We start from the raw sequence: 11,704 nt of genomic DNA, 5'->3' as shown, positions 1-11,704 counted from the left end.
GCCTTCGAGCCAGAGTCCCCGGCTGGTGACCAGAGTCTGTGTCTGCTGCAGGAGGCGAGGCCTGGTGGCTCTATGAGTACATCACCAGGCACTTCATCGCCACGGTTAGCTACGACTGCAAGTACCTCCAGAGCACCATTTCCTTCAGGATTGGGCCTGAGCACTTCACCTGCACAGGGAAGACTGTCATCTCACCAGGTAAAATTTTGGGGCCCAGCTTTGCTCTTCTCCTCACCTTATAGATGGATGGAACATTCTGCACTGGACCTGGGGACAGGAGGCCCAGGGTCTCAGGTGATGCCTTGTCTCTCCAGGCTTCACGGAGATCATGCCCTGGCAGAGCATACCCCTGGAGGAGAGCCTGCCTACCTGCCAGAGGGGTGACACCTTCCCCGTGGGTGAGATGAAGATGCTGGAGAAGCAGACAAGCCCACCCGACTACCTGACAGAGGCTGAGCTCATCACACTCATGGAGAAGCATGGCATTGGTAGGTGCACCTGCCAGCTGCCCTTGGGTTCCCATCCTGGGACTGGGCACCAAGAGGCAGTGCTTCCAGAGCTGCCCAGTGACCCTTCCGTGCCCAGCACCTGGTAACTGGGGCCCAGGGTGTGGCCAGCTGAGCCAGACAGGGTGGCAGTGGGCTGCACCTTGCCAAGGTGTCCACGTCAGGACTTGGCCTTGCCCGTAAAGGCCGAGATGTTCCCTCGTGTACACTAACACCCAGGATGCCAAATGATGCATTTATAGGAAAAACACAAAAGTCAGATCAGAGTCGTCCTGAAGGCTAACCGGGGATTGTCCTGGAATCAAGTGATGGGGAATTCGCAAGCGCTGCTTCCCTGTGAGGGACACAGAGAGCCCAGACAGGGTCCAAAGCTCCTGCACAATAACTAGAGGTTTCCAGTGAGAGTGGGCAGCCCAGGGCAGCTTGCCAACTCAGAAGTATAGTCGCTGATGCATGTACCTCACAGGCAAGATGGTATTGCCCAGTCCCCAGGCTCAGGGGCTGTGACCAATGTCCTCACTTTTGGGATTGGCCTCACTGTTGGAGCCTTCTCCCCAGGCACTGTTTGCTCTAATGGCTGCTGCATGGTCCCTGATGCACTGTCCTGGCCAACCAGCCCCCTCCTGGTTGACAGGCTCTGGTGGGCCATGGGACAGACCAGGTCACTCACTATACCTGGGCTCCGCTCCATCTCTGACAGTCCTACAGGTGACTGCCAGGGAGCAGCTCACCTGAGTCTGGGGTCCTGGTGACAGTAGTGACCTCAGCAAGAGAGCTGAGCCTGCTTCTGAGGACCTATGGCGGGTCCTGCCATGGTGGTCCTCAGCCTGCTCTGCAGTGCAGGCACTGCCCACTCGGGATCCTCTGCTCCTTCCTGTCGATGGGACACCCGTGGCTTCTGGCAGCCATACACTGGACAGCAGCCCAGACCCCATGATCAAATTGGATTTGCGGCAGTGGAGAGGGCTTTTGTGACCTGAATGAGACAACAGTCAGGGGCAGCCTATCACTAGGGGCCCCCAGTACTATATAAAGGGCCTGGCAAGAGCTACTGCTCAGACTGTGGTGAGAATGCATCAGGGAGCATACTGGGATCCCTGCTCAGCCCCCATGGGTGCCTAGCAGGCACAAGCAGCAGTAGGCACAGTACCACTCAGAGTCTGCCACATGAGATTCAGATCCCGTTCTCGGCCTCATCCTGCAAGTGTGGGACCTCAGCGGGCTTCTTAGCCTCCAAACACCAGCTAAGGAGGCTTCTTAGCACAAAGGAACCGTAATGACAGCATCTGGCAGTGCCAAATGACCTTGAAGTGCCTTGGGGCTGTCTGTTCCGGAACCAGGAGACTGCTCTGGAGACACATAACCAAGAAGTGGGCAAAATAGGATACGTTTTAGAGGGGCAATTTGTCAGTGAGCATGTTCAGGGGTCTGGGGCTCAGGGAGCTGGGACTCTGGCTCTGGAATGGGGTGGGTTCCACAGGATGGAGACAGGAGAGTCCAAGGAGGTCGCACTTACCAGCTGTGAGGGACAGGTTGAACAAGTTCTGTGACCCTGACAGAGTTCCTTAACCCCTCTGAGCCTCTGTCAAATAGGAATAAACACCCGGCACTGAGAGCATCATCCTCAGGTTCACAAGACGGTACATGAACAGCCCCTAGTATGGTGCCTGCATCGTGCTGGCTGGGAGCAGCACCAGAGGGGCCGAGAACCAGGTGCCCATGACAGGTGGGGGTGAAGGGGAGCCCACAGTCTGATGAGAAGTGTCAGGCAGGCCAAGGGACACCAGGGCCTTGTGCATTGCAGGGACAGATGCCAGTATTCCTGTGCATATAAATAACATCTGCCAGCGCAACTACGTTGTCGTGGAGAGCGGGCGCCGGCTCAAGCCCACCAACCTTGGCATTGTCCTGGTGCATGGCTACTACAAGATCGGTAAGGCCAGCTGACCAGCACTCCCTGCCACTGTCACCTCCAATAGGCCCTGCGGTGAGCCCCCAGCTCCCATTGCAAGGGTGCTCAGTGGCAACCCCAGGACCTGCCCCAGCAGAGGTTCGGCATGGTGTATCATGAACCAACAAGTGCAAAGGATCCAAAAGGGGAGGTGAGGGCTCTCCACACACCAGCTCTCTGTCAGGCCTGGGTCCTGTCTTCAGTGCTGTTTTGTCCCTTTGAGGTCCTGAGGAGCATAGACATGGCCCAAGGACTGCCAGGAGCCCATCTGTGATGCAGCCCTAGACACAGATGTCTCTGGCAGCTCCACACGGGATTTTCTGGATGGGAGATCGGAAAGGACTGGGTGTATGGGAGCCAGCCTAGTGCCTTCCAACTCTGGCCAGAGCTGCCCCAGTGACCAAAGCCCCTCGGGTACGAGTACTCACAGCAGCATCCCCGCGCCCATAGATGCGGAGCTGGTGCTTCCCACTATCCGCAGCGCCGTGGAGAAGCAGCTGAACCTGATTGCCCAGGGCAAGGCTGACTACCGCCAAGTCCTGGGCCACACCCTGGATGTCTTCAAGAGGAAGTTCCACTACTTTGTTGACTCCATCGCTGGTAAGGTCTGCCTCTACCCTGTCCTTAGGTCAGGACTGCCACCGCTCAGGGCGCCAGAGGCCCCCATGTGAGACCAGCCCCCAGATCTGGGCTTCAGGCTCCAGGCCTCTGTTGGGAGGATGGGGTGACGGTGGGTCATCACTGGGCCATTTACACTCAGGGCACACGGCTTGTCTGACAAATGGGGCTGCAGCTGTGTTCCCATTGCTGGCTCGGAAACCCCACCACCCTCAGGGTGAGGGATGTATTCACTCATAGATCTCCTACCTCGTGTGGTAGCCTCCCCTCCAGCCCTCCTGGTTACACTGTCCACCTGCCAGGGAGGTGGACTGCTGCATGCCATGACTCTCCTACACTGCTTGCTTTCAGGCATGGACGAATTGATGGAGGTGTCATTTTCACCTCTGGCGGCCACAGGCAAGCCCCTCTCCCGCTGTGGGAAGTGCCACCGGTTCATGAAGTACATCCAGGTAATTGGGGGTTGAAGGGCTAACACTGCCCCTTCTGACCCATTGAGCCTTTGTGCACAGATTCAGGCAAGTCTTATCACCTCTATAGGCTTCCACCTTGTCCTCAGTCATACAGGAATATATTCTTTGTCCCAGTTGTTATAGAAGAATAACAGAAGCCTGAAGCAGCCTTGCCAACAAACACCCAGTGTCCTCATGACCCCAGGAGCACATAAACTGTTAGGCCACTTAAACACATGTCGTCCACTGTTTCTAGCAGCACATTCCTTGCTATCGTGGGCGTTAACGTATATGCCAGGATTTTAGAATTGCCTTTCTTCATGCATGGAGCAAGTGTCCTAAGACTCATGGCAGGATCCTTACCTGAGAGGTCCTTGCCCGGCACCATATTACCTCTTATATGTTATATGTCATATATTATGTATTACATATTACATGTTACATATTCTTTACATGTATTAAATATGATGTACTGCATATTACAGATGTATTTACATATTCTGTACATATGTATGCATTGTATTAGTATTATACAATATGTATTACATATTACATATTATGTATTACATAGGACTTATTGTGTGTTATATATCACGTATTACATGTTATGTACTAAAACTTACATGTTATGTATTCTGTGTTATGGGGAGAATGAAGGCAGGCGAGTCAGGTGGCCCTAGCAACTCTGTGCCTCTCCCCTGGCATTGCTACAGGCCAAGCCAAGCCGCCTGCACTGCTCCCACTGTGATGAGACCTACACACTCCCCCAGAATGGCACCATCAAGCTCTACAAGGAACTCCGGTGCCCACTGGATGACTTCGAGCTGGTCCTGTGGTCATCAGGCTCTCGAGGCAAGAGCTACCCGCTGTGCCCCTATTGCTACAACCACCCGCCCTTCCGGGACATGAAGAAAGGTGAGCACCTTCTCCCTGGACTTCAGCTGTTCCATCCCAAGCTGGGCTGCCTTCATCCCCTCTGGGTATCTGTGGTCTCTGTTCAGCACTAGCCCCTGCCCAACACCACGCTGGACTCTGAAGGGATCCCTCCCCCAGCTCTTCCCGTGCTGCTGGTACTAACAAAGGAGACCCTGAGTGTACTTGGGCACTGCATAGGTGTCGGCTGGCCTGTCTGACACTTTGTCCGGTCATATTTGGACGGGTGACTATAGTCAGGTCACTCGGGATCTGGGCAATAGCTGTGCTACACTCCTTCCTGGGCTGGGGTGAGTGAGAGGGGCAGCAGCTGGGGGCGTGCCCTCAGCGTCCACTGCCATTCTCCGTCCTCCTGTTTATTACTGGAGAACGTATGAGGCTGAGAAACGTAACTAGGAGTTTGAAGAGGGCCAGGGCCCAAAGTGCTCACCTTCAGCTATGCTGTCTCCTTTGTATCCAGCAGAGCCCCTGTGGTGTCATCACCCCATATTACAAACAGGAACGAGATGCAGCAAGAGTGAGGCATCTGCCCACATTCCCAGGGGACCTGGGGAGCCCTCAAGGGTCTTGGTTTACCCCGCCTGATTCAAGCCTTTCCCTTGGGCAGATAGTCTGCACTGTGCTTCCAGGGGCATTGAGGTCCATCCCTGCCCCGCAGCAGCTTCCAGGGTAGCCAGTGGCCAATGTGGCCCACTGGAATGAGGGCCACACAGAGCTGCCTATAACAAGCTGTGGAAGCAAAGTGAAGGCCTTATGGACTTGGCTGGAGGCCACCAAGAAGGCCTTCTGGAAATGATGTGCGCTCAGGGAGAGGGTGCCTCAAAGCATGAGGAGATTTCAGATGAGCAGAGAATGTGGGGCTCCAGAGCCAAGGGCCAATGCACACAAAGCAGAGGAGCACTTTCTGCTGGGACGAGGGAGGCACTGGAAGAGGCCCCAGGAGTGGGGTGGAAGATGCTGCACTGGGTGGGTGGGACAGGTGTGCCTCATGGGTTGCCCCCCCCTTACCAGGTATGGGCTGCAACGAGTGCACGCACCCCACCTGCCAGCACTCGCTGAGCATGCTGGGCATCGGTCAGTGTGTGGAATGCGAGAATGGGGTGCTGGTGCTGGACCCCACCTCGGGCCCCAAGTGGAAGATGGCCTGTAACAAGTGCAACGTGGTGGCACACTGCTTCGAGAATGCCCATCGTGTGCGGGTGTCCTCTGAGACCTGCAGCTCCTGTGAGGCTGCCCTGCTCGATGTGGACTTCAACAAGGCCAAGTCCCCACTCCCAGGTGACGAGACGCAGCACACGGGCTGTGTCTTTTGTGACCCTGTCTTCCAGGAGCTGGTGGAGCTGAAGCACGCAGCCTCCTGCCACCCCATGCACCGCAATGGGCCGGGGAGGCGGCAGGGCCGAGGGCGGGCCCGGGGCCGGCGGCCTGCAGGGAAGCCCAATGCCAGGCGGCCGAAGGACAAAATGTCAGCGCTGGCTGCCTACTTTGTATGATGGCCCTGCCATCCTCACCTTGGCTCCAGGTGGTTGTCCTTTGGGCCATGGAAATCATTAAAACATATTTTGTCTCCTCCAGAGCAAATATCTGGGGACCTTTTGCTGGTGTCAGAGGGTTACTGTGTCCTCCCCACCCATTTCCTCATTGCACCTCCCGTCCCTATCTCCCTACATCTCCCTTCATTCTACACACACCTAAATGCCTGCTCTCCCCACACCCCAGTGGTGCCTGCAGGGAGCCCACCAAGTGTGAAAGTGGTAGCTGTGTCACCCCAGGCAGATGTCACAGGAGGGAGGCCTGGTGGAGGGAGTGGGGCTGAGAGAAGTGCTTTCTGTCCCCGGCGCTCACTGCAGCTCACCGTTCAGGGTCAGACCCCACACTCCCCACTCAGCGTCTCTGAGCAGGTCCGCGCCACTGGCAGCCTCCCGGGGCCTGGTCTGATTCTCGTTCCCAGACAAGCCCTTATCGTCTCATACAGAGACAGCCCATACCTTACAGCAGGGAGCTTAACGAGGGTGCCATAGTAAGCCATTCACATGCCAGGTTTAGAAAATAGCCTTTCAGCCACAGCAGCCTGTGGGGTGGGGTGCAAGCCATGGCTGCCTGCCCACCTGTCCTTCCTGAATTCTAGGCTCCGGCCTGGAGGAGCATCCACCTTAGGCAGCCATATGTTGTCTGAGCTTTGGAAACTCCACCCCCAGCCAGGTGGCAACAGGAGCTCAGTAAAGCAGCTTTCCAGGCTATTCAGTGGAACACTTGTACGAGGAGCAGATCAGAGATGTTGTGCACAGGGACCCCCTATCTTGACAATAGATTCACAGTGTGCACTAGAACATAGAAGGCTCTGAGAAGAGCCGCCATCAATAAACCCGTGGCTTCACCTGGCATTCCACGTAGGCGCTGCACCCACCAGGCTCCCACTTCCTGGAGGCCCCAATGAGCCAACCGATGTTCCCTAAACACGGTTTGGGAAACTTCTCTGGAAGCTTTTAAAAGGCTTCTCCTGAGAACAGGCTCCCTGGGGAGCTGTGCTGCAGCAGCTTGGAAGATGTCTCAGAGGAGGGGGCATTCTCAGGTTCATGCTCCTTTCCCACTCCCTGCCTGCTCTGGTCAGATTCTGGGACACTGACAAAGCCACATCTGGTAGTGGGTCAGGTCCGAGGCACGGGGTCACCACGATGGCCCAATCACATTGAGCAAACCCAGAGCATTCTCACCTTATGTTCTAGGACCTCTCCAGTGAGGCAGCAAAGGTAGAGGCTCAGTTTGGGCTTTGAGGGCAGAGACTACATTTCTTACCAGGGTTCTGCACTGTGTTCTCAGCCTCAAACAAGGCTAATAAAGGATTCATTTCTTTTTTTCTGCAATTGTCCTTTGTTCATGAATCTTAAGGCTCTTGGCTTTCAAAGCTGAACTCTGTGTTCTGGGTCCCTTCACTTCATCTATCCAACTGCATCCAAATGCCGCTGTTACTTGCAACATAGCTACAAGGGCAAGGAAGAGTAGAGGCCCACTTTAAGCAGAACTGTCTGCTGTGCTCCTTAGCACTGCACCTTCTGACCTTGAGGCAGATGAGGTGAATGGCTGCAGGCTGGCCTGCTCTGAGGACGGCACAGGGCAGGACCACTGCAGACCAGACCTCCCATCTTTGCAAATGGCTCACAGCAACAAGGCCTGATTGTCCCGCTGAATTGGCTGGACATACTGTTGTCCTTGACAAACCCCATCCCTATCACCTTGAGACCCTGGCACACATTGATACTGGGTGTCCCAGGTGTGTTTGCTCAGATGAGTGTAGCAGCCCTTTCCAGGGCTGCTGAACAGAAGGTACCACAGACCTGCAGATATGAACCCATTCCCCTCTCCACCTGCATGGGTCAGGTTCTTGAAGACCTGAAGATACCAGTAGCCAAGGGAGATCCCAGGGCCCCCTTTAGAAAGGCAGCACTGCTATAGACAGGAAGCTAGGTGGATGCCCCATTGTAAGTGGCCTGGAAAGTCAGAGGCGAGGGTTCGCACTTCCTTTCCAAGGTCACAGCATCAATGATGGTTTGAAAGCTCAAGACCAATATGATACCCTCTCTATGATGAGTCAGCAATGTGTGAAGGCATGGGGACAGGAAGAGCTGAGGAGGGAGGTGTTATAACCGTCTGCATGGTGGGGGAGCAGAGGGCTCAGAGAGGGGTTCCAAAACAGGAGACATTTGGGGACCAGGAGAGAGTTCAGTCGGAGGGGGCAGAGATGGGAGGAAAACCCAGGCTGAGCTCTTTGGGAGCCCTTGGTGCTCCTCCACCTCGACGGGGGCACAGCCTTGTGACAGAAGCAGAGTCTCTAGCCGGGCGACATTAAGAAATTCCTTTTACAGGAGTGAAAGCCAAAGCCAGGCTGAGACATGATAGAATGCAGACAGGGAAGGGTTGACAGAAGCCACAGGACACTAGTAATCTCACAGGCATGTCCTTGGCCCAGTGCCCATGAGAGACAAGCTCCTGGCCAAGTAGAAGTACCTCACTTTGCCGTCATTTCCTTGAATGGAATCAGTGCTCCACAAAATGTGGGCCCCAGCTGAGGAAGCCTGAGCTCTCACGGACACTCCACTTTACAGTGTGGGAAGTCCTGTCTCATGCACCACCTCATCTTCACTGTGATTCTCAAACTTCACCCACGGTCATTCTGATACAGGTGGTCCCAGACACACTTTGAAAAATACTGACACAGCTTCTCACAACAATCCTATGAGATAGATCGGTTACTACTGTCACCATTTTCCAGGTAGGGAGACTGAGGCTTGCAGGGGCTAAAGAACTTCTCCAAAGTCATAGGTTATAAGAAGTAGCCTCAGGCCTTGCTCGGATCACCACACTGACAAGGGGTTTCGGGATCTAGGAAGGCATGAGTAGGAGAATGAGATGAGTCACCACCCTTTCCACCCTGCTTTCTCTGCCCAGACACCCCCTGCTTTCCAGACCCACTCCCACCGCTAATGTGTGTTTTTTGTTTTTTGTTTTTTTGTATTCAGGCAACTGCTAGTTCTCCAGGTTCCCAAACCCTCCTGTTAGTGAAGCACCTCAGAGCCTTAATTCCTAGGAAGGAAGGACACAGGTGGGCAGGGCCACATAGGACTTTTGAGGGTTCCTTCCTCCATAAAATAGATTTTTTAAAATTATACTTTACAACTACACTGATATAAAGATAAGTATACTAATATTATACATGAAAACATTTTCTTTGACCTAAAAGTTCATTTATTTTTTCTGACATTAAAAGAAAACATTTTTGTGGGCCTCTATGGTGGCAGAAAAATGGTCACCAAAGATGTCTACATCCTCCTGGCCCCTGTGCCAACACTGGATTACTTTGCAAAGGGTAATCGGGGCTGCAGATGGAATTAAGATCGCTCATCATCGGAATTTGAAATATGGAGATTATCCTGAATTATCTGAATCATCCAATGTCATCACAAGAGTCTTTATGTTTCTGGCTTTGAAGATGGAAAGGGCCACAAGCAAGGAGTGGGGCAGTCTTTAGAACCTGGAAAAGACAAGGGAACAGATTCCTGCTAGAGGCCCCAGAAAGGAACACACCTGCTGACACCTTGAATTTAGTCCATTGAGACCTTGGGGACTCACAACTATTAATAAATTTGTGTAAGTATATAGTCCCTAAAAGTATGGTGGCCCTGGCACTGTGCCTCCTTGCCTGATGGGTGGTGAGACCTTGGCATTCTGGGTGTGCATCCCTGCTCTGCCATTTAACAGTTGACTGCACAAGTTGCTTAATTTCTGGGCGCTGCTAGATGGGGGATTGCTTTCCCCCATCTACCCACCCACCCGAGGCTGAGAAATGAAGCAAGTCGCGGGTGAGCGGCTCCAGACCCAGGATGAAGGCCGCGTGTGAGCCGTGACCCTCCAGGTTAAGCGCAGCTCTCTCCGCCACCTGAAAGAGTCTCAGTCACCAGTCGGGAGGCCGCCAGGGGGCAACAGAAGCCCGACCGCACCCGACAGGAGCCCGGCTGCGCCTGCGCGGAGCCCGCGGAGGCTGGGGACGGGAAGTGGGCGGGGCCGGCCAGGAGCCGCTCACCCCGAGCCAAGCGGCAGAGTGGCAGGTGAGGCCCTCCGGGACCTGGTGGTGAGGAAGCCCGAGCAGCGGGACCGGAGAACGGACGGCGCCGGGGTGAAGCTCAGGTGAAGGCCCAAAGTGTGCAGGGGTGAAACGGGGCGCTGAGGATCCGGAGAGGGTGTAATATGTGGGCTGAGGAGGCAGGGAGGCCGAGGTGCGGCTACTCAAGGGGTTCGGGGGCCGAGTGGGAGCTGAATAACGGGGAGAGAACCTAGGGACATGAGGAACCTGATACTGGGATTTGGGGGGCTGGAGAGCCATGGGTGTAGAACTAGGGGGCCGTTGGCCCGGCGGGGGTGTGGCCCGGCCAAGGCCAGATGCGGACCGAGGGTTCTGTGAAGTGGAATAGGGTGCTGAGGGGTGACGGGCCCCCATTTGCTCCAGGTTTGGCCCCTCCCCATCCCATCCCCAGGGGCATCTGGCAGGGCCCACTGCCTGACCCCTACCCCACCAGCCTCTGCGCCTTTGCAGGACTGCCCGAGTGCCCCCACCCCATGGCCTGCTTCCACCCTGAAGAATACTTAAGGTGAGAGTTTTAAAGCAAGTGCTTGGGCCGCAGCAGCTTTAGCAGGACATGTATGAGATAGAAACTCAGGCAGGAAGGCCATGGGCTACACCACTTGCTTGATTGAGCTGTGCGACCTCAGGCAAGACCCTTAACCTCTGTGGAATAGAGAGAAATGGCACCTTGAGTGTAGGGATTTTAAAGCAGGGCCTAGCACATAGTGGGGCCTGGTGGCTGGTGATGGACTCCTCCCTTGAAGCTTTCCACCCAGCCGGACATATGTCCTGGGTGACATGCCCTCATGGCATTCCCTGGGGCAAGTTCTGTGGGCTGAGCTATGCTCCCATGGTGGGAGATAGATAGACTCTGAAATCTGCACTCTGAGGTCATCTCCAGCTCACTTCTGGCCTTTATGTTCATATCCAGCCTGTTGTCAGATTTCACTCTTTTTCTCCTGCAACTGAGGTAGAACTGACAAAGGCATCCCAAGATCCTGTTTGAGTCCGACTTTGCCATTTCCTACCTTTGTGACGTTAGGCAGGTTGCTTACTGTCCCCAAGCCTAGTTCTTCATCTGCAGTGTGACCTAGTAGCACGTAGTAGTGAGAGGTAAACAAAAGGAATACCACTTTGAAAGCTGAAAACCTCCACACAAGTGCATTTGCAGAATTCCTTTGAGATATCACCTAAAGCCAACCCTGTCTTTAAAACCTTTCTCTGCTGTCCAGTGTGCTCCACAGAGTGTCTTAGCTTCCTCATTCAAGGTCCAGTCCTGGTGGTGGGAGGAAGCTGGCCCCTTCCCTGTGCCATCACACTTGCCAGCTGCCTTGCACAAAGGCTTGTGTTATACCTGTGAGGACAGGGATAGGCTCCCTGACCTCAGGGAACTTATAATCTAGTGAGAAAGTCAAGCTTGCAAAAAGTGGTAATTGTACAACAATATGACTGTGCTTAATGCCAGAGAACTGTACACTTAAAAATGGGTGGAATGATAAATTGTATGTTACATATATTTTACCATACATTTTTTAAAAGAAAAAAATACATATGTAGAAAGAGAACTGGATGGATTTACAAACTCTTTCCAGTGCTTATTCACATATAACTAAGATTCTCCATTTGT

At 54.1% G+C, this 11,704-nt stretch overlaps 2 protein-coding genes across 9 annotated transcripts in view; both read left to right on the top strand.

The window, feature by feature from the left end:
* Positions 1 to 7,324, top strand: part of TOP3B (DNA topoisomerase III beta) — a 25,572-nt gene extending 18,248 nt beyond the window's left edge. For 6 of the 8 annotated variants that reach the window (XM_015586860.2, XM_025044468.1, XM_025044469.1 and 3 more), the window contains 7 exons: positions 52 to 198; positions 315 to 488; positions 2,311 to 2,439; positions 2,908 to 3,057; positions 3,427 to 3,527; positions 4,241 to 4,442; positions 5,789 to 7,324. In XM_015586860.2, coding sequence (XP_015442346.1) covers positions 52 to 198; positions 315 to 488; positions 2,311 to 2,439; positions 2,908 to 3,057; positions 3,427 to 3,527; positions 4,241 to 4,442; positions 5,789 to 6,276 — 1,391 coding nt within the window. In that variant the 3' untranslated portion in view covers positions 6,277 to 7,324. Of the gene's footprint in view, positions 1 to 51; positions 199 to 314; positions 489 to 2,310; positions 2,440 to 2,907; positions 3,058 to 3,426; positions 3,528 to 4,240; positions 4,443 to 4,920; positions 5,418 to 5,471 lie in introns of those variants that run through there. The other 2 variants (XM_006908664.3, XM_025044470.1) reach the window with 2 other exon arrangements.
* A 2,666-nt stretch (positions 7,325 to 9,990) lies between these two features.
* The window catches only part of PPM1F (protein phosphatase, Mg2+/Mn2+ dependent 1F), a 26,215-nt gene continuing 24,501 nt past the window's right edge, over positions 9,991 to 11,704 (top strand). Inside the window, exon 1 of the mRNA XM_006908663.3 lies at positions 9,991 to 10,142. The gene's annotated coding sequence lies outside the window, so the exon portion shown is untranslated. The remainder of the gene's footprint in view (positions 10,143 to 11,704) is intronic.

The sequence above is a fragment of the Pteropus alecto genome, unplaced genomic scaffold, assembly GCF_000325575.1.
Source record: "Pteropus alecto unplaced genomic scaffold, ASM32557v1 scaffold113, whole genome shotgun sequence".
Classification (NCBI taxonomy): Eukaryota; Metazoa; Chordata; class Mammalia; order Chiroptera; family Pteropodidae; genus Pteropus; species Pteropus alecto.
The sequence above is the reverse complement of the archived record's forward strand: the minus strand, read 5'-3'. Positions and strand labels throughout refer to the sequence as shown.